Source organism: Trachinotus anak, unplaced genomic scaffold, assembly GCF_046630095.1.
Source record: "Trachinotus anak isolate AG129_WGS33_773 ecotype Australia unplaced genomic scaffold, CSIRO_AGI_Tana_v1 ptg000001l, whole genome shotgun sequence".
NCBI lineage: Eukaryota > Metazoa > Chordata > Actinopteri > Carangiformes > Carangidae > Trachinotus > Trachinotus anak.
Genome location: NW_027273852.1, coordinates 11795848 through 11817703, shown reverse-complemented (window position 1 = coordinate 11817703; position 21856 = coordinate 11795848). Strand labels below are relative to the sequence as shown.

Sequence of the window (21856 nt, the reverse complement as noted above, 5' to 3'; positions counted from 1 at the left end):
AAAACTATGCTAATAGACAGTATTAAAACTATAGGCATTTGAACTACGTGTTTATAATCATTATTTTGAAGTTTACTTTGAAATAAGTCACTATTATGTTTTCCAATCAGACCAGATTTTTTAGGATTTAAAAAAAATCAGTTTTACAGTGATGAACAATGACATTTCATAAACTCTTGGGTAAAATGATCCCAATTGACCTAACTCAATGGAATACAAATTTAATGACCATGAAAAGTGTTTGAACTTGGTTTAGAGTGAAGGTATTACAACAGTGGATACACAGGCAGTCAAAATGCCATTTAATACTTATTCTGCTCCCCATTAGATTTGCTTTGGGTGTTCGATAATGTCAGATAATTTTTTTTAAAGCATAAAAACATTTGTGGCTAAAATTGTTCCTTCTAATCTGAGTTAATACAAAGATCTTTAACCTTGTGTCATTAACATGATGGTCTGTGCGTCACAGGGTGAGCGGGGATTTCCTGGTCTTCAAGGTAATATGGGATTCCCAGGGATGCAGGGACCTGAGGGGCCTCCAGGGCCAATGGGCCCCAAGGTCAGTACACACACAAACACACACACATAAAAATGAATAACCATATCTAGCTATGAGTGGATCTAATATTTGTCCCACAGTCCAGACATGTGACGTGAACTGATTTTACTGGCACTGATAACAAATACATTTCAGACACACACTCACACACATGTGACTGCAGGAGTAATGACCAATGTTAAGAAAGCCAAAACAAACTGATTAAGAGATGAATATAATGGATTCCGCAGCATTTCCATTTTAAGACAATAAGCTGATTTCGTGGCTCAATAGAAATATTTTTTCTGTATTATGAAGATCATGATGTCATTTGTCTCTTCTTAGGGAGATTCAGGTGAACCTGGGTCTCCTGGACATAAAGGAGTGAGGGTAAGTAACTAACCATCAAAATTAGCAGATGGTATCATATGAACAGTATGATATGATATGAGACAAACTTCTATTATTATTCCTCATGTTTAAGATGTTGTGTTGTCACGAGACAGTAATGCTGATCTGGCTGTGATTTTACAGGGTCCTCCTGGTCTGCCAGGTTTCCCAGGAAACCCAGGACTACCAGTAAGTTCCTTTGATCTGCCTTCATGTCTCACATCCTGCAGAAATCCAGTAAATTCACCCCATTACACCAAGAGTGTGGTCTAACATGTGATCATCCTCTAAAAAGTAATAGCCTCTGGATAACACAGTTTTAGATGACGTTGCCATTTTTAGGCTACATTTTAATTTTGGATGGTGGGTGTCAGGAATTTAGTGGTTACAGCGGGGCAGAATCATCAGGAAGCTGCTGAGACTTTGTCAATAACTGTAACTGCAAATTGTCTGTTTGTGTGCACTCCTTTCCCACTCTTAGGGCATCAATGGAAACGATGGCCCACCAGGTGCACAAGGTATCCCAGGATGCAATGGGACTAAAGTAAGACTAGTTTAAAATCAGAATTGTTTGCACAGCTTTTGTGACCATCCCTGATGTTTTCTTTTGTTGAATAACCTGATGACTACTTATCACTGTGTTGTGTGTGTGTTTCAGGGAGACAGAGGACGGGATGGCACTCCTGGTTTTCCTGGTCTTCAAGGACCTGCAGTAAGCAAGCTTGAAGTTCAAACATCACAACCGGAACACTGGAATTAAAAGATTTCATAGCAATATGTTGAATAAGCAGTATCTCATAATAAAAAATATTCATCCTGCCAGTGTATGCACCATGTATTGATCTCTCTCCTCTGTCCTCTCTTCTCAGGGCATCCCAGGAATTCCTGGAATGAAGGTCAGCTGAAATTTATGAAGCTTTAACATCCTACATCTAAATAAGTTTGTCAAACAATACTAGCATGCATGAGTCTTCCAGTATGGTAGGACACATGTGTGCGACCAAACATTTCTTTTCGTTTTGTTTCCTACAGGGTGACCCTGGTGGTGTGCTTGGGATTGTTCCCCTGAAAGGAGACAGAGGATTCCCTGGCACACCTGGATTACCTGTACGTTGTTCTCAAAGATGCATGAATGTGTTAATCCTGTCTGTTGAAAGGAAAAGTAACAAACTGAGACAATGTTATTTGAATTTTCTTCTAATTCCAAGTTCTTTCCACACACATCTTTATCTCCCAGGGATCAGTTGGACTTCCTGGACCTATCGGACCTCCAGGACCTCGTGGCTACCAAGGACCCAAAGTGAGTTTCTGCCACAGTGATGGACTGCTTATCATCTGACACAGTCTGTGGTCATTTTTGTGAGCCAAAGAATCTGGAAATACTCGAAAGAGCACAAATTTGAAAGAACAAATTCTTTAGATATGAACTTCTATGACCTGCAGATACTTCACAGATAGATGAGTTGTCACTGTTCACCAGTTACATACTATATTGATATTAACAGTTTGTTTGACTGATTGGATAACTGTGTTTTTCAGGGTGATCCTGGCCCCCCTGGCCCTCCTGGGGAGAAGGTAAGACTAATCATACATACAATAAATTTTACAATTATAAAACACCATCCTCTGACTGGCTTGATCATCCAGCTGAGATTTCATAGGAACCTGTTTTACTTCCCTGCAGGGTGATAAGCTGGCTTTTGTGAGTGCGAAAGGAGAAAAGGTGAGAAACAAAAAGATAATTCTTGTATGATGCTTTCACTTTAGAGGTAGTGGGAGCACTTTACAGCTCAGTAGTAACATGGTCATTGTGGGATACTAAATGTGTTTTCTGATGAGAAATAATTGCATTTCAAGTAAAGTTTTCATGATCTCATCTTAAAACAAAAGAAGACATTTCAGAATGGAAAAGGAACATGGATTTCAGTGCTAATTTCTGATAACTACTTGTGACAATTTCCTGGAATTTTCTTTTGCTTGTAAAGGTATTACACTGAGATTTAACACATGCAGTGCAATATTATCCATAATAATAATAATTTAAATTATTTTGAGAGAAGAGAAATGTTTGTGGTGTATTTTGTTAAATTTAGCAATTTTGCATTTTGTCAGTGTCCTAAGAAAACTGTGTCATTTAAAGAGCTAAGAAAAAAAAGCCCCATTTTCAGCTCTGTGCATTTTAGAGATTTCCCAGATTGCTGCTTTATTTATCTTATGAAGTAGGAGAATATTCTCAACCCATCAAAGAACAACATATGCTTCAGTTTATCTGAAAAAATTGAAATGACCACTTTTGGACATACTTGAATTTCACTGGATAATTTGCTCTTTTATTTAAATTTGAGAATAATTGTTTTAATATTGTTCAAATTATATTTGGTTGGGGCTGTTGTTGATCATTGCTGTCTCCCTGCAGGGTGACACTGGATTTCGTGGCCCACCTGGTCCACCTGGACCTCCTGCATCAGGTGTGGAAGGAGGACATATTACAGTGCACTTACCTGGACCACAGGTACTCTCTCTGTTTCCAAGAAACTGAACAGAAACTATTTTTATGTACAAATTAATCACTAAATGTCTGTTTATACAGGGATTGGAAAAGATTACATGGATTCTGTGTTATTTCCTGAATGTGTTTGTGTTTTTTCTTCCCGAAGGGAGAAAGAGGACTTCAAGGAGATAAAGGAGATAAAGGAGATAAAGTTAGTATTTTGCACTCAAGTGTTGAAATGTATGATTTGTGTTACTGTGCACAAAGGCTTTGTTATCCTTTACTTCAGCTTTCTACTTTTTTGAGACACCTGATTTATTTTGCAGGGCTCTTGCATCGCTCATCTCGAAGGCATCAAAGGTGAACCCGGCCCGCCTGGACCAAGAGTAAGTGCTAAAAATTTGTATAGATAAAAACATGTGTAGAGTGTAATGGTATGATAAATCAAGACAGACATCCAGCATATGCTGATTCTTTAAAAATTTGAATGTAGCAAGGAAAACAATCTGTTTTTTATAATGTGACGTCACAAACAACTACACATTTTTTCCCCTAACTTTCTTTACCCATTTGAGCTCAGACAGATTCAATTGTATGTATCAATCTCTTTATTATTAATCACAGTGACTACAAAATTAATGATAAATTGAGTAATAAAGTGAATATCATTTTCTGTGATTATAGGGCAAACCTGGTAAGGATGGAGAGGTTGGGCCAAAGGTAAAAATAATAACTTACTGTTATTATCTACTCTATTGTCCACCTGTTGTTTTCTTTCATATCATAAAATATTTAAAACTAAAGTACTGCATACATTCACTCAGGGAGAAAAAGGCTTTACAGGACCTCCTGGATACACTGGGTCCCAGGTAACTGATGCACCTATTAGTTAATTTACACATATATAAGGCTTTGTTCTGAGCCTTAAATTATGTTGGAGGTGTGATGATCAGACAGGGTGTTTTTTTTTATTATTTCAGGGTGAAAAAGGAGACAGAGGACCACCGGGTTATGTAAGTGATCTCTCCCCTCCCTCTTTTCTAGTTACCTCTATAACTCTCTTTCTCTCTTACCCACCCAATCTCCTTTCAATCAGCTACAAAATGGATGAATTCTAAAAGCTACCAGCAGATGTCACCATATTGCCGTTAGGCCTCAGTATGAGAGCATATTAAATGGACAATCCCCAGATTTCACCATTGTATAATGTCTTTTATGACTAGTCTGAGAAAACTACATCAAATTGCATCACTTGAGTGAGTCCTGTAGCTTCTAATGAGAACACCAGGGCCATGCTCGTGGTATTGTCTCTAGAAAATATGAGGAATTTAACAACCTGAGGAGGACATTGCACACAAATTACCCTAAGCAAAATAACTATAGTAACACACAAGTTCCATATGGTGGGTTTTGAAGGCGGAATCAGAATTTTTTAGACCAGATAAATTTCATTGTGCCATTGTTTGGCCAAAATGATAACATACAACAAACAGATTCTGCTTTATACTTCTATCGTGTAGGAAAGTATAATTTACAGAAACTAACAGAACTAAATGAGTTGCAGTGGATGAATTTCTGACTTTGTCAGTCTTTCATGCTTTCTATTTCTTAACTTGAGTAATCCAGCATTAGACTTGGAGGCTACAAACTTTGGCAGTGCAAACAGAGGGCAGTGACATTGGCACTAGGGCGACCACTAGAGGAGACTGTGAAGTGCCTCATAGGCGCCCCACATTTGGACAAACTGCTATCAGTAAAGGGAAGTAAATATTGGAATGGCTTAGTTTCCTACATGTCCCACCTTTATGACACACCTCAAACATTGGCTTAAATCAAACCAGATCTATGATCATTTTTAACTCAGTATGCAGCAAATTGTATTTGTCTTCTTGTGTACTTTAATTTTTTAGTATTGTATTATATTTAGTATTGTATTGTGAATTGTAACATTTTTTGTTTTATGGTACCTGCCTAGGAAGTTACCATCAAGGGAAGATCAATGAAAATTCTAGGAAATGTAGGCTCCAGAATTAAAGAAGCTTGATCCATACAAGAGATGTAAACAGCAACTCAACACAACCAAAATTTGTTCCTGTTGATCTTTTGTAGTTTCTCACCTTCCTACAGTGATGTGGAAGCGCACTCTGGGTGCGTCAGTATACTGTGACGTCACTGCTGAGTGTGGTTAAAGGTGCAAAAGAGCAAACTTCTGACTGCACTCATACACACTCTCAGTGACCCTGGGTGTGGTCAGGGCTACAACAGACCTGAAACATTCAGTCAGAGGACAATGAGTGAAACATCACTTTTCAGCCTGGTGTTAAGTTACTGTAAAGTCAGGATGTCTTGGCCTCTGCCAGTTGATTTTGACCATTTTGTTAATTTGTGTCTCACAACATAGCGAGACAGTGAAAATGATGATTATCTTCACTGTATATAGTGGACTGTATACAAATACAAATAATTGGCACCAGTACAGCAGTTATTGTCAGCATTAGATGGAGAAGTGACAGGTAAGCAGTTGGCTGATTTTTGAAATTATATAATTTTAGGGATCTGGTGCCCCTGGTCCTCCTGGTCCTCGTGGTCTCCCAGGGCAACAAGGAGAAAAAGGTAAAATATGGCCATAGTATGCCACGTTCATACTGTATGTGGACACACACATATGCATTAACACGTACCTTGAGTCAGTTCCCATAGTATCCATGTTTCCTTCATATTAGTTTTTTCTTAATCTACAGGTTTTATTGGGCCCCAGGGAGAGGCAGGTCCACCAGGTAAAAGACCTCAATGTTTGAATGTAATATAATAACACTGCATTAAGACACATGCTAATCTGAATAACCCACCAACTTTGACTTTCTCCTTGTACCTCAGGCAGGCACATTGAAGGGCCTCGAGGAGAGAAGGGAGAGAAGGGAGATGTGGGTGAGAAAGGAGACCGGGGTATAGAAGGAGAATCTCTGGTTGGACCTCCAGGACAACCGGGGATTGCTGGACCACCTGGAGAACCAGGACTCCCAAGTATGTCTCATCTTTCAATACTACAATCATTTGAATGATTGACAAGACGGCAGCACATAAAGCGTACATTTACAGATGTTTAAAAAAACCTAATGTGCATATGTTTATGTGTTTGTGTGTGTGTATGGGATGCATGTGTTGTGTATGTGCTGTGACATGGCTGCACAGTTGATCCTAATGAATGTGACATCGAGAAAGGCGCTCCTGGCCCTCCTGGACCTCCAGGGTTACAAGGGGAATTGGGACAGAAAGGTAAGAATGAACACAGTTACTGCTGATTAACACAAGTAATGAATTATTTAATCAATTCAAATTTTATGTTTCTAATTATGAGATGTAGTGATACCTTTGTAGGCAGCTATGCACTACCAGAAACACCACTCACGTGAACATCCAAGGATGTTTTCTGTTCATCATCAGTAGTACAGCTGGACTACACAATATCATGATTTACATTTCTATGATTTTTTTTAAATTGAAGTTTCTGTACCTCCTATTAGGTGACAAAGGAGATACTTGTGTTCAATGTGAAGCCTACGGTTTACCTGGATTACCTGGTCCTGCGGGGCCTAAAGGAGAGCGCGGTGAGTGAATCGGTTACGTTCGGATATCATGGCTCAAAAAAATTTAGGCTATGAACTAAAGTTGTCATCTGTTGCTGGACACTCTGCAATTTGTAACTTGCATTCACTTACATTATAAGAATATTTAAATGTTTATAACATGCCATTGCCCAAACACAAACATTTCCCTAGTATCTTATTCTACCACTTTTCCTGTGTATTGACACACAGTATGATGAGTACTGAAACAGCTAAGGATGTACAATGTCCATTTTCACCTGGCAGGACCTCCTGGGTTAGTCGGAAGCAAAGGAGACAAGGGTGGAACGGGCCCTAAAGGACAACCTGGAAATCCTGTGAGTAGAATAATATCTGAGACACTTCTGACACAATCCAAGGTGAATGTTTTCACAGTTTGACTGAGGAAAAATGGAGGACGAGAAAGATATTTGAATTTTTTTGACCTGCGCAGGGTTTTCAAGGCAGTCCCGGATTGATGGGAGCTCCTGGTGCTGTAGGTGAACCTGGGGACTTTTTCGTAGCTCCTGGTCTGAAGGGAGACAAGGGTCTACCTGGTGCTGCTGGTTCACCAGGGAAGCCTGGATTTACTGGACTGCCAGGAAGAGATGGCCTCCCAGGAACACCTGGACTCAAAGGAGAACCTGTAAGTTTGTGTGTGTGGTTTGTACGGTAAGGTAGTCTCTCAAAATACCAGGACAGCATGAGCTCCACCAGCACAGCAAATGATTGAACTGCCTGTCAAATGATGATAATGGATGATGGATGATGGATGACTTTGAAAAAAACTGTAAATAAAAATAAACACACCAGGCAACTTAACTTTTAAAGCCCTTTGCTGCAAGTGAAGGTTCACTTAAAGATGTCATAATCAATATTCATATTATCCATCCATCCATCCATTTTCTTCCACTTATCCGGGGTCGGGTCGTGGTGGCACTCTGGCTAAGAAGGGAATTTCAGACATCCCTCTCCCCAGCAACGCTTTCCAGCTCCTCCTGGGGGATCCATAGGCGTTCCCAGGTCAGATGGGATATACAATCCCTCCAGAGAGTTCTGGGTCTACCGCAGGGCCAGTACGACATGCCTGGAAAAACTCCAAAGGGGGGTGCCCAGAAATCATCCTTACCATATGCCCGAACCACCTCAAATGGCTCCTTTCGACATGAAGGAGCAGCCTCCGGGCTCCCTCTGGATGTCTGAGCTCCTCACGCTGTCTCTAAGGCTGAGCCCAGCCACCGTACGGAGGAAACTCTTTGGTACCCATTGGTATTAACAATGGAAAGTATATGCAAAATGGGTTGCTAGTAGTGACAAAGCCACAGATTATTATCACCAGCCTTTGTAGTCCTTCTCAGCTGCTCTTATGCAGTTTTTTTTATTCACTGTTTTTGTTGTAACAGCCACAGCTTTCATTGATTTGGCTCAGTCTCATTGCTTTCATCAATGTGGTTTTCAGACAGAAAAATAAGGTCAGCAACTAGCTGGTAAACACAGTGGCAGATATTCTCCTCAGGAGGTGGTGGAGCTCAAAAACAGAGCTAAGAGTAGAGTGAATATTGAACTTACATCCATCAGGTGGACTGGAACATAACCCCAAATGAATATTTGTGTCTAAAGCAACTGTTGAACTTTATAAGGATATATATGTCATATGTGTTATCCCAAAAATCAAAAATTGGATTTTTTTATTTATTGTCTGCCTTTTTAAAAACAATGTAAATCAGACATCCCCTTTCTCTAATTTTGCTTTCAGGCCAAAGAGGGCATTAAGGGTGAGCGTGGACCAGAAGGGGACCCTGGTCGTATTGGCCCCCCAGGAGAGAGGGGTCCCCCTGGTGAGCCAGGCATCGGTCGACCGGGAGAACCAGGAGAGAAAGGCAGTCATGGGAGACCAGGAGTTCCAGGAACCCCCGGTCTACCTGGTAGGCATGAGATCTACAAATATACTGTAAAACGATGCACTGATATAGTCAAAGAGAACTCATGTTAACCTGTATCTCAACATTGGATGTGAAACTGAACAAACACACATTGGTACTACATACACACACACACACACACACACACACACACACCTACTATACATTTGTTCATTGATAATTCGTACCTTGCATTCAACAGGTGCAAAAGGTGAGCCAGGTGTAGGTGTGAGCATGCCAGGACCTCAGGGAGTACCTGGACCACGAGGAGAAAACGGCAGACCTGGACTTCAGGGTTAGCAACACCATAGTCATTATACTTTCATTTATACTCCCCTGCAAAAGAATCTATTTTCAATTCACTAAAGCCTGTCTTTGATGAGAGAAATAACATTGGGGTATAATCATGTAATTACAAAAAACATATTGTTTTTATTAAAATACACACAAATTATTCACATATATGTGAAGCTTGTTGGTGATTAGTCCTGTTTACCATTTAACATGCTGTTGATCACAGGGGACAGAGGCCTGCCAGGAGAACCAGGGTTGCCAGGTTTCCCTGGACAGAAGGGTGAACTTGGACCCCCTGGAATTGGTTTCCCAGGCCCAACAGGTCCTAAAGGTGAGTTACTTCATGTTGACCCCAATCCTCCTCTACATACAGGCATTGCAGACATTTCATACATTTACAGATTTTTGAAAAAATGTTAACAGACTATAGCCTATAACACAGGCACATGAACAGAATGAAAACAGAAATGTTTCGTCCATGTTTCTAGGAATCAGTGGAATCCCAGGAGCTTCAGGATTGCCAGGAGAGCCAGGACGACCAGGACAGGATGGCTTGACTGGACAACCTGGTCCACCTGGACAAAAAGTACGTATTTCTCTTGTCCTTGTCATGTGTATATCAATAATTTAATTAAAATTGTATTCTAAATATGTATGGTGTCAGACACTGTGGAAAGGACTCCACAAAGGACCTGAATCATCATCGTTTTTTACCATGAAAAATGTGCAGCTTCAAAATTCCAATCAAATGCATCAGTCCTGCAGCTTTATTATCCTACAGTAACATTACAACTACAGTGGCATATATTTTATGAGCAAGGAAAGATTGAAATGCCAGTGTCAAAAACATTATTGTTAGAGATGACATGCAACTCAGTGCTTTTTTGTGTACCTTGCAGGGTGAACCTGGACGGGGTCTTCCGGGCCCAAAAGGTTCTCAGGGTTACCCAGGAGGTCCTGGCTTTAAAGGAGAGAAGGGTAACATTGGACTACCCGGTGTTCCTGGACAAGAAGGCCTGACAGGACCACCAGGACCTCAGGGAATCAAAGGTACTGCAGGATGGTTTCAACGACTCTTGTGTGAAGCCTGAGTTGATTTATTCCATCCAGTGGAATTAAAAGGCCCATCTTCTGTACCAAGCACAACATTGTTTTTCTTTGACCTTTAAAATTAGGTGAAGTGGGACCCCCAGGGCCTCCTGGACTGATTGGCTTACCAGGTGCACCAGGAAAAGGCTCACCTGGAGCTCCCGGACCACAGGGACCACCCGGAGAGCCTGGACCACACGGTGAGCACAAACTTAGCGCCCAGACATAAAGGCTTTTTTCACCGAAAACGTTTTGACATGTCTCAGAAAAGCACAGGTGTAAATCATAAAAATGATGATGGTGGCTTCAGTTTGTATTGTCATTCAGGTGGTGATGGTATCCACACATGCTTGAAAATTCATGTGAATGGAACATAGCCATTGTAATATTATTAGTTACTCTGATTTTCCTACTATTAAGTCAAAATGATTCTGACTGTGATATTCTTGATCCCCTCAACTGACTTTCAGTTGGTGTTGTTGAAATCCCTAAAAGAATATATTTGTGTGTGTGTGCATGAACAGGAAGAGAAGGTGTAAAGGGAGAAAAGGGCTACCCTGGTCTTCCTGGTCTGGACATGCCGGGGCCTCAGGGAGAAAAGGGAATCCCCGGGTTCCCAGGATCCCCAGGCACTAAAGGACTGCCAGGGCCACCAGGCTTACCAGGCAGGGATGGGCTGATTGGAAACCAAGGTGAGAAGGACAAACAGCAAACACATTCACAACAGATAAAGAAATAAAACTAAATACTTTTTCTGTGATGTGGGTTCTTTGGGTGTTTTGCTGTTTGTTGTAGTTTTTCTTGTTTTATTGCTGTTGCATTTGCACATTAAATAAGGACCAATCTCTCATAAACTCAACATAATGTACATTTTTACAGCATGAATTCATTCATGCTGTAAAAATGTCATCAGTGTAGTTAATGTCATCTTAATCATTTCGCTGCTTGGATTTGTGTTTTTATCCAAAATAGAGTATCTATGTTACCTGAAGTAACTTCAGTGAATTTACTTTGCTTTTCAGTGTTAATATCTCCATAATGAAAATCAGCACTTCCTGTACATCTTTTGAATTAAAAGCCTTCAAAGTAAGATTGGGATAATGCCCTTTGAGCTGCTTGTTGGCTTTTACCATAAAACATATGTGCAGGAAATGTTGAGTTTCAGAGGCAGATGCTTCAAACTGAACAAAAGAACAGCAAAGTAGAAATGTTTGGAATTATTTACTGAATGAGAAAAGTACTGTTGTTAAAAAGAGGAACTTAGTGAGCCTGACATTACTTTATGACCCTGCATAAGCCTGTTTTAAATAAGGGCCTCATACATGAATTAACTGCATGTTTACGTCTTTTTGCTTTTTCAGTACACCACATTACAACTAGGTGGCAGTAATGTATAAAGTTGAGTTATTAAGCCACCATTTCATTTGAAATAAGGAAGGAAAAGAACATACTTTCAGATGAAAAATGAAATCTTCCTTGAGCTGGGCAGACTGCATTGGATGTATTTTATGGATGATTGACTCCTCAAACTTTTTAATCACTTTTCTATTTATTTTTATTTAATCTCACTGTGTGTGTTTGTTTGCCAGGTCCTAAAGGTGAAATGGGGGTCATGGGGACCCCAGGAGTACCAGGAAATCCTGGACCACCTGGTACACATGGATCACCTGGTCTGAGAGGTGAGGAAGATGAAATGGTGAAAATTACCTATAGTCTTACAGGGTAAGCTATTATTCTTTTCAGTTTTATCAGCAGCAATAACAATTTCTCTTTCTCACCAGGTGATCCTGGTACTACTGGGCCAAGAGGTGATATTGGAGAGCCTGGACTTAAAGGAGAAAGGGGAGAGCAAGGTCTTCAGGGACCTCCAGGGAACATGAGTGAAGTTGACATGGAGCACATGAAGGGGGAGAAGGGAGACATTGGGGACAAAGGTATAACACAACATACTGGCCCTTATATCTGTCAGAGAAAATTCATCATATAGAGATTTACTACAAACAGGCCCGTGGATGATTCTGTATATTGACCAATAGTTTAAGAAATATCACAATGGCCTTACATGGTCCATGTTTTTAATTCAATCAGGTGACCCTGGATTCACTGGACAGAAGGGCTACCGTGGAGTGCCTGGAGACCCTGGACTGCCAGGCAAAGATGGAGAGCCTGGACTACCTGGACAACCAGGTGACATACCTGACTACATGAACGCCATTCTAAAACCTGTTAACAAACGTTAAAGGATGTTTGTAGACTTTATGTGGTAATCATCTCTGTTTGTCCTACTCATTTAATTTTACTCTTATTTTGATATATTCTCTGCTCTTACTCTATCACCCAATGAACATGAAGGGAAAGCTAAGATTACTAACTTGTCAATCTCACTGATATGTCGTAGGTGAGAAAGGAGATCCTGGATTTCCTGGCGAGCCTGGCAGTATAGGAACTCCTGGACAGAAGGGCAGCGTAGGAGAGATGGGAATACCAGGTAAAAACACCCAAAATAACTCACTCTTCACCCTGCTGCATTCTGCGGCTGCCAGTGTGATCATGTGCGTGTGTGCAAGCAATTATGTGGATTACAAACATAAAATTCAGTCGCGTAAACACAACACTATTAAGAGATGTAGTGACCATATTTCAAGCAAGAGAAAAGATAAAGTTGAAATTTAATATGTATGATACACTGTGTATAATGCAAGTTTACTAATAACTGATTGTGTGTGTGTTTGTGCAGGTGCGTCTGGCCCAAAAGGTTCTAAAGGAGACATTGGTACACCGGGACATACAGGAATACGAGGCACAGATGGAGAGAAAGGAGACAAGGGAGCATCTGGTGATCCAGGTATTGGGATCCCAGGACCTCCAGGAGAAAAGGTAATCCCCTGGCTGCATAGACTTGACTGCTCAGCTTTTGAGCACTGAAAACTGGCAGCTGAAATAAGGCTTCAATAAGGCTTTAATAGGCATGAACTTGTCCAGTCAAACAATCAGTACTAAAAGTAGGAGTCTACCTTGAAAAAAATATGTTCTTTTACCGTCAAAAGGCCAAGAATGTGCATGGGAGAGAAAATTTCAGAGGAGAAAGATCAGACACCCAAAATTAAAATTTTATGTTTATTTGTATCATTAACAGCTTTAGTGTGAGTTTGAGTTAGGCTTTCTTACTTCTGTATCCCAAAAGTTCTGGTTTCATTTTGGTTCAGTATTTGTCAAAAATGTGAATGTGAGATGATCTACAGACTCTATAAAAGTCGTAACAAGGTTTCCGTAGGTGAACCTGCGGAAGGATCATTACCGTTTCTGAAACTAGTGTTGAACAGAGATGGACTGGACTTGTCAGTTTTAGGGTCATATATTGTTTCTCTGCACTTTCAACATCATCTTTTCTGACTTGTTCCTCTCAGTGAACATCAGTACTCACCTGTCTTTACTAAGCATTCCTCGCCATTCCTTTACTCTCACAGGGTCAGACAGGCCAGCCAGGATTCCCAGGAATACCTGGAGAGAAGGGTCAGAGGGGTCATGAGGGTATGCCTGGCAAACCAGGACTGGAGGGACCTAAAGGAGAAAAAGGAAGCGTTGGGTATCCAGGTCAGAATTCAGTCTGTGCTGTCACATTTATCCTGTTCATCTAGCAGAACACTTGGTATAGTAATCATATATGTGTTGTTATGCCACGTGAGCTCTTATGGTGGTGTCCTTGTGTCCATGTGTCCATGTGTGTGTTGTACAGGCCAGCCAGGGAGACCAGGTGATAAAGGTACCCCTGGGCTTCCAGGGTCTGCAGGAGAGCCTGGACATGACGGCCAGCCTGGTAAGTAACATGCTTTTTTAATCAGCTCAATCAGATCACTGCCCATAAATTAGTGACAGAAGGGATTTTATGAATTTTTTCAAGATTTAATTCACTGTTAACTTCCCAAGACAGTTTTAACCTTGAGATAAGTTTTTGTTAAGAGTTCAGTCTGATAAATTACTGGAAACCAAACTAATCAATGAGCTATGAAAAAATCACTGACACTCATTTCTGTAAATAAATTAGGTGAAACTTACAAGATTAGCAGGCACTGTTTTTTGTCCCAAGCAACTGCCTGTTGGTTTTGCTAGAAGAACAAGTGAGGTGAAAGTTGTGCCCGTTGCAGCCTAATACATACTAACAAACAGTGTGCAAACTTGTCGTCTTTCAGGTGAACCTGGCTTGCAGGGACCTCCTGGTCCTTCTGGAGAGAAGGGAGATCCTGGAGTGGACGGCATCCCTGGATCCTCAGGGGAGAGAGGAGACCCAGGTTAGAGTCAGAAGAGTTGGGAGGAGATTTAGTTGTCATTAAGCTGTTAGAGTACAAATGAGCCTCTCTGCCCGATAAATCCTACACATAGACTGTATATCAGAATCAGAATCAGAATCAGAATTATACAGTAATATAATTTAATACAGAAACTGTATATAAAAATGGATGTAGACTCCGGGTGTGAAACGTGAAACTACTGTGGAAATGCTTGAAACCTGCATTTTATCTAATGACCATCAGTCCAATTATATTGAGGTCTATGGAAAATGGCCCTTCTTCTCACTCGATTTATTACCTCAGTAAACATTTTCCTCATGAGCTTACGGTCTCAATCACTAGTTTCAATCCAACATGATGTTCATTTCTTAAATTATGGTCCCATTTAGAAGAAAATAGACCATAAAACAGGTATGTATTAGGGTGGGGCTACCGTGTAATTGACAGACTGAACCACACACAGTGAATAAAGTAACACAGGATAGAGTACAGGTCAGATTGACCCCTCACTCCTCCTCAGCTCCACCTTCTTGTCCAAATGTGGGTTCTTCTGGTTTCAAAAACCCAAGATGGCAACGGCAAAATTACAAACTCGAGCCTTCAAAAGGGCAGTTCACTAACCAATGGGTGGCATCACATTGGGTTGCCACTTGATCCTACAGGGTTTTTTAATGAACACCATATATACATTTTAAGACTTATTTGTGTTCTGATGGGTGTTTCGATAATAAATACTGGAAGACACAAATTCATGTTTGAGTTAAATACCACCCATCAACTACAATCAGGGGTTCAGTTAGCTTTAAATATAGTCACAATTAATAACTGCAGACATGGGGCAGTGGCTTGAAAGGCTCACCCCTCACCACCAACCACAACATCAGAGAAACTGCCTGCAGTATGTTTTTAACTGTCCTTTTCTACAGGTTTACCTGGCTACGGTTCCCAAGGGCCACCTGGAGAATTGGGTAGCAAAGGTAAGAACCTTTCCATCATTGATTCATGTAACCCCTCAATCATTGGAGCTTAACAGGTTGATTATGTGTTCTTCTTTCCTTTTCCAGGTGACAAAGGTAGTCCTGGTTTCCCTGGCACTCCAGGTCATCCTGGTGTCCCTGGTGTCAAAGGTGACAAGGGACTTCCAGGCCCAACAGGATCACAGGGTGAGCCAGGAGAGAGGGGGCCCCAAGGTATCTCTTTGGAAGGCCCTAAGGGAGAGAGGGGAGAAACAGGACAACCTGGAGAAGCAGGTATTATGGAATACATGACATGATATCAATTTCTTATGAACATGAGGACCTGTTTCCAAAATATACACAAGTACAGTATATAGCTGCCGTCAGTAGTGCATAAACAGAAATACATTATATATCGTATTTTGTTTTCAAAAATATCTCCTCACATTCTTCTTGTCTTTGTCAAACAGGATCCCCTGGAGCACCAGGACCTGCTGGTGTGCCAGGCAGACATGGCCATAAGGGAGAGAAAGGAGATCAGGGTCTGCCTGGTTTCCAGGGAGAGACAGGACAAAAGGGTGACCCTGGATCTCCTGGACAGCCTGTATGTCACAAGCCTGTTTTACATACCTTTATCTTTTTTACCTGTCCTGTACATGTCACACACTAGTTAAGATGCATTCTAATGAGAGATAGCTTATACATGCACAGTAAGAGCTTTTTTAATGCTACGAAAATTGCCATTATGTTCTTTTGGTTTTGTGTGTGTCTGTTACAGGGACCAGGTGGCCTTCCAGGTATCGATGGACAGAAGGGAGAGAGGGGATTGCAGGGTGTTCCTGGCTTCCCAGGTCAGTATGTACAGTGCGATACATCTCTGCATGCATGTGTATGTGCATATATATGTGGAAGACATATATTTATGCAATTATGAGAGGAAATGTGTAAAAGTGTGTAAACACACAAATTTTGAATATCAACTCTAGGTGAAAAGGGTCATTTCGGGGACAGTGGATTCAAAGGAGAGCTAGGAGACAGAGGATTCCCAGGAGAAAAAGGTAATGCACGAGTGAAAAACCTTCAGTATGTTAATATTTGAGACAACAACCATTTACCCACACTGGAGTTATTATGTTATATATAATTACGTTGGTGCTTTCTAATGTCGCTGTTTGTTTTATCACTTGATGGCCATTGAGTACTAAAAATCAACATGAGTAAATAAAAAATTATCTTCCAATGATACTGTATATTTCAGGTAATGAAGGCCCTCCTGGTCCCCCCGGCCCCCACACCTTCATCAAAGGAGACATTGGGTTCCCAGGAATTCAAGGTCCTCCAGGACCACAGGGGCCCACAGGGTTCCTTGGACAGAAAGGACAACAAGGTTACACTTTGCTTCATATAATCTCCTCTGATCCAACAGTTTTCTCTTGCTCACCTATGCTCTGCATCCATTTCTCTACTTACTTCATCATTTTTGTTATTGTCTCTCAGGTGTGACAGGTCCTCAAGGGCTAAAAGGTGAAGATGGCGTCCCTGGATATAACGGCCAGCATGGAGCCAAAGGAGAACCTGGCCTGCCAGGGCCACAAGGTGAGAAGCTCACTAGGATGACGATGTTGGTAAGTTTTGTTGTGCTGCTACTTTCATGAGTTATTAATCACTCCATGTCTTTAGGACCCAGAGGACACCCAGGCCCCCCAGGACCTGACGGTGTTCCAGGTCAAGTGGGTCCACCTGGTCCCTCCTCCATGGATCATGGGTTCCTGGTAACTCGTCACAGCCAATCGGTGGAAGTTCCATCTTGTCCTGAGGGAACCTCGCTCATATATGATGGCTACTCCTTGCTCTACGTACAAGGCAACGAACGGTCTCATGGACAGGACTTAGGTGAGAAACATAATCTGAGATACAAATAAAGATAAATATATAAAGAAAGAAATGAGATAGAATGCACAAAGGGGGAGTTTTGTTGCGTGATTTACATTTCTTGCTGTGCCATGTTTTAGGTACGGCAGGCAGCTGTTTAAAAAAGTTCAGCCCCATGCCCTTCCTGTTCTGTAACATCAACAACGTGTGCAACTTTGCCTCTCGTAACGACTACTCCTATTGGCTCACCTCCCCTGAGCCCATGCCCATGAGCATGGCGCCTATCACTGGTGAAAGCATCAAACCCTTCATCAGCAGGTAAGTCTGCATTTCCAGCCACACCGTTCTGTTCTGTGTCAAGTGTGTTTGGTACTTGTGTGACATTCACATACTGTACCCTTCTTGTGTGTGTGTGTGTGTGTGTGTGTGTGTGTGTGTGTGTGTGTGTGTGTGTGTGTACGCGCACAGGTGTGCTGTGTGTGAAGCCCCAGCCATGGTGATAGCGGTTCACAGTCAGACCATCATGATCCCTCAATGCCCTCGCGGCTGGGACTCTCTGTGGATTGGCTACTCCTTTGTCATGGTAAGACAGACAGGATATCTGAGAAACTTGAGTCAAAGTACTGACAATGTATAACCAATGTCATATAGTTAGATTTGGATCTACTGTGTGAGGGAGCTCTCAAAGAATCTGAGCCTTAAAAATGATTAATGAATATTAGGTCTTAGTTTCATTTAAATGCAGAAAAATTGCAAATAAGAAGGAGTTTGGGGCGATGGTGGAGGAGAGTATCAGTGCAGTAATTGAGAGTAGTGTCAGATTATAATAGCAGTGCTGTACATCTGCATGAATATGACTGGACATTACTAGTCAGCTGATATCCACACATCTGGCGAATCAGCCAAAAATTGTGAAGCTGAATGAAACACGTGATCCCAATTAAAGACATTACTGTTGCTGACTAGGTTTTTGTCTACAAACAGGATCAAGCTGATATCTGTTGGAGATTCTCAATAAGCATTATAATACCTACAGTGTTGTTCATTTTTGTAGAAAAAAATAAAGTCTAAATCCAGTCCGATCGCCCTCTTTCCAATTGTGTTACAGCGAAAAAAAAATGCCCTTTTTGAAAATTTAATTACATTACATTGTGTGTGTTTGTGTAGCACACCAGCGCTGGTGCTGAGGGTTCAGGCCAGGCTCTGGCCTCTCCTGGTTCCTGTCTGGAGGAATTCCGCAGCGCTCCATTCATCGAGTGTCACGGTCGTGGGACCTGCAACTACTATGCCAACTCCTACAGCTTCTGGCTTGCCACGATTGAAGACAATGATATGTTTACGTAAGGCAGAGACACTCACACTCAAACATTTTATTTATTGATTTCCCCTGTTTATCATTAGAGAATAATTCAACACCCCTGAATATCTTGTTTTTGCTGACCTCATGTGGTGACAACTGTGACATCACTGTTGGGTGTGGTTACATGTGCAACAAGGTGCACTGCTGACTATGCCCAACCGCACCCTTCAGTGATGCTGGGTGTGGTCAGAATTGAAAAATACTTTAAACTTGCAGTCAGAGACGGCAGCTTTCCAGCTTTAATGTTATGTTTCTCTTTCAATTATCACATTTCCTCCACATTTACCTCACGAGCATGACAGTACAGGATGACCCTCTGATGTTTTTCTCTCTACCTCTTTCCAGGAAACCTGTCCCGACCACGCTAAAAGCAGGCAGTCTCAGAACACACATTAGCCGCTGTCAGGTGTGCATGAAGAGGACATAAACCCCAACACAACCCAACACCCTAACATGCAAGCAATACCGCGTATGACGTCCTCAACTTGGCTTGACTTCCTGTTTCCAAAGGATGGTGCTATTTCCCTGCATTTGTGAGAAGAGAGGGACAGAGACGTGGTTTGCAGAACAGCCTGAGATTGAACTTTACAAACCAGAACACAGAGACCAAGCGGCCTTTTGCTCCATGCAGAAACACTTAACTAACATGATCACAACACGTCTCTGAAGAATGACACCCAGTTTACCACTGCACTGAGTACATGCCCCCTAAACTGGTAAACTGGTGTTCATTTTGAAAGGGTTGTTTGTGTAAGTCAGGTGCTATTGAGTCCTACTTATCTGCCTTACTCCATTTTTTTAAAATTTCCCTTTCTTACAAGTGCCACAGCATTCAAAGATATAGCTACATTAATATTATAGATTTTCACACCTTTTAACTTGTACTAATGTAAAGGATGGGACTTACCACTCATTACAGAAGCTTGTCATGTGTTAAGTCACAGTATGTTGCCACCACAGACATTTAACAATCACTCTGTTGTAAATATAAAGCATTCCTCTCTAACATAGTTCAACATACTCTCCTCAGGTTATTATTAATTATACTTTGTGTGTTATTAGCGCCATTTTTATTTATAAGATTTATGAGAATATGTTGGACTTGAGTATATCTGGGATTTCATTGATCCAAAAACAGTGTTTCAACATCTGACAACCAACGCCTTATTAACATACCAAACAGCACTGAAATAACATTGGCAGGTGTGTGTGTGTGTGTGTGTGTGTGTGAGAGAGTGTGTGTGTGTGTGTGTGTGTGTGTGTGTGTGTGTGTGTGCGTGCGTACAAGTGTACAGACATGAGTGCATTTGAGCTGCTTGGAAGTGGTGTGTGTGTTGTGATGTTTACATAGGCTATATATTCTTGCACAACCCTGTTGACACAATACAAAATGAATGCACAAAAAGGAACAGACAAAAAAAAGAAAATCACCTTGCCTACACCTTTACTCTGTCAGAACATTGTGTGTAACAACTCTCACATGAAGTGAACCAAAGCTTTCTGATCTTTGATCCCAAAGAAATGCACATGTATATATACTTACACATAACATATACGTGCTATTCTGCTTATGTACTTGACTGTTCCTGCTTGTGAATTACTTCTGTTATCCCTTTTGATTTTGTGCAAAAACAATTTTTAATTAAGGGTCATCGTATCAAGGCTGCACATTCAAGTCAAACTCATACAGATGAAGAGGATGTATTTATAAGTGTCTCTGCGGGTTGAGATGTTTTAAAGGGTCTTAACATTGGTTTGTGTTGTGTATACAGCATTTTGAGATAACTTCAGTCATGCGATGATGCTAGAAAGGCCTTTTGGACCCAAAACTGTTTCTGTTTCCATGTCCCTTTCAGAGCAATTGAAAGATGCAAAGTTTTCTACTGTTAAAGTTATAGTAGTTACTCTACACTGACCATAACCTGGTTTTGTTTGTGTGTTGTGCTTGGCTGTGTTAAAACGCTCCATAAAATACATTAAGTATCAGCAGCATTTTCCATCATAAAACAAACTTGATTACAGTGGGACTGATCTTAACTGAATAACTAGCAGAACCGAACATACTTCATTGTCATTTTGTATTTCCAGATCCCATACTGTGTAATTCCTGCAATAAAGTGATTTGTAGAATATTCTAATTAATTACTGTTTTGTCCATGTCTTTAAATGTGAAGGCTTCTGATACAGTATAAGTGCCACAAGAGGGCAGCACCAGCACAGTTTGTAAGTAAGTTGCCAATGGGTCATAATATCTAGCTTTCCATTTGGCTGTTTCACAAGCCCACAGTGTTTTTATTTTTTACTGTCACTGGCTATTATTCCACGGAAAGGCATCAAGAGCTGACCTCAAATCTATCTTGAACTCAAGCCTCTGCACCAACACTTCCACAGTGCAATGCAGCCACTACCTCAGCACTTCTGCTGGGACTGTGGCCAACAAACCCGTTCACCCCATGAAAACACAAACAGATCGATACGCTCCGCAGGGAACCAGATAACCCCTCCTTTCATCTCCACTCTCGTCTTTCATCTATTACCAGAATCCTATCCCTTGTTTCCGCTGTTGTCACCAGACAGAGGAACATAGGCCTTGACCCCTGACTATCTTCATAAACATGTCTAACAAGGCCTTGACCTCTGACCGGCGAGTGCAAGGTCACTCAGGTGGGAGTCACACTGGATGGTGTACCGTGCTAAAAGGCCAAGTGGTCAAATGACAGGTACAACTGAGAGCAACGGCCCAGTGACCACGGTCAAGGCTGAGATGTCTGCAGTTAGGAGAGGGGCTATATTCACAGATGAGTGGCTGAAAATGGGTAAAGGTAAAGGGTAAAGTGCAACACATTTACTTTCATATCCATATCGGCATTTGTTTTGTTTCTCTTCAAGTGATGATTGGAAATGTTAGCCCATTTTACAGAATTTACAGTAATTACTGATGCAGAACTTGGACTGAGTTGTAATTGTTGGGTGTTACTGTTTGCAAACGCGCATCAGTCAGTTTGATAGTAGATTATATCTCTCGTAACAAATTATTCTGAAGATTGAAT

At 41.2% G+C, this 21856-nt stretch overlaps 1 protein-coding gene across 1 annotated transcript in view; it reads left to right on the top strand.

Annotated features, from left to right (window-relative positions):
- The window catches only part of col4a1 (collagen, type IV, alpha 1), a 42556-nt gene extending 21608 nt beyond the window's left edge, over positions 1 to 20948 (top strand). Inside the window, exons 3-52 of the mRNA XM_071476599.1 lie at positions 470 to 559; positions 884 to 928; positions 1073 to 1117; positions 1410 to 1472; positions 1587 to 1640; positions 1798 to 1824; positions 1961 to 2035; positions 2166 to 2228; positions 2468 to 2503; positions 2613 to 2651; positions 3345 to 3440; positions 3586 to 3630; positions 3746 to 3805; positions 4104 to 4139; positions 4244 to 4288; positions 4400 to 4432; positions 5972 to 6032; positions 6161 to 6196; positions 6297 to 6443; positions 6612 to 6695; positions 6944 to 7027; positions 7292 to 7362; positions 7479 to 7670; positions 8781 to 8949; positions 9149 to 9241; positions 9467 to 9571; positions 9729 to 9826; positions 10140 to 10290; positions 10416 to 10529; positions 10854 to 11021; positions 11919 to 12008; positions 12111 to 12263; positions 12418 to 12516; positions 12728 to 12817; positions 13067 to 13206; positions 13797 to 13923; positions 14066 to 14146; positions 14520 to 14618; positions 15545 to 15595; positions 15683 to 15868; positions 16045 to 16178; positions 16353 to 16425; positions 16561 to 16632; positions 16833 to 16961; positions 17072 to 17170; positions 17255 to 17467; positions 17587 to 17764; positions 17915 to 18029; positions 18614 to 18786; positions 19152 to 20948. Of these exons, the coding sequence (XP_071332700.1) occupies positions 470 to 559; positions 884 to 928; positions 1073 to 1117; positions 1410 to 1472; positions 1587 to 1640; positions 1798 to 1824; positions 1961 to 2035; positions 2166 to 2228; positions 2468 to 2503; positions 2613 to 2651; positions 3345 to 3440; positions 3586 to 3630; positions 3746 to 3805; positions 4104 to 4139; positions 4244 to 4288; positions 4400 to 4432; positions 5972 to 6032; positions 6161 to 6196; positions 6297 to 6443; positions 6612 to 6695; positions 6944 to 7027; positions 7292 to 7362; positions 7479 to 7670; positions 8781 to 8949; positions 9149 to 9241; positions 9467 to 9571; positions 9729 to 9826; positions 10140 to 10290; positions 10416 to 10529; positions 10854 to 11021; positions 11919 to 12008; positions 12111 to 12263; positions 12418 to 12516; positions 12728 to 12817; positions 13067 to 13206; positions 13797 to 13923; positions 14066 to 14146; positions 14520 to 14618; positions 15545 to 15595; positions 15683 to 15868; positions 16045 to 16178; positions 16353 to 16425; positions 16561 to 16632; positions 16833 to 16961; positions 17072 to 17170; positions 17255 to 17467; positions 17587 to 17764; positions 17915 to 18029; positions 18614 to 18786; positions 19152 to 19233 (4809 nt within the window). The 3' untranslated portion in view covers positions 19234 to 20948. The remainder of the gene's footprint in view (positions 1 to 469; positions 560 to 883; positions 929 to 1072; positions 1118 to 1409; positions 1473 to 1586; positions 1641 to 1797; positions 1825 to 1960; positions 2036 to 2165; positions 2229 to 2467; positions 2504 to 2612; positions 2652 to 3344; positions 3441 to 3585; positions 3631 to 3745; positions 3806 to 4103; positions 4140 to 4243; positions 4289 to 4399; positions 4433 to 5971; positions 6033 to 6160; positions 6197 to 6296; positions 6444 to 6611; positions 6696 to 6943; positions 7028 to 7291; positions 7363 to 7478; positions 7671 to 8780; positions 8950 to 9148; positions 9242 to 9466; positions 9572 to 9728; positions 9827 to 10139; positions 10291 to 10415; positions 10530 to 10853; positions 11022 to 11918; positions 12009 to 12110; positions 12264 to 12417; positions 12517 to 12727; positions 12818 to 13066; positions 13207 to 13796; positions 13924 to 14065; positions 14147 to 14519; positions 14619 to 15544; positions 15596 to 15682; positions 15869 to 16044; positions 16179 to 16352; positions 16426 to 16560; positions 16633 to 16832; positions 16962 to 17071; positions 17171 to 17254; positions 17468 to 17586; positions 17765 to 17914; positions 18030 to 18613; positions 18787 to 19151) is intronic.
- The last annotated feature ends 908 nt before the right edge of the window (positions 20949 to 21856 follow it).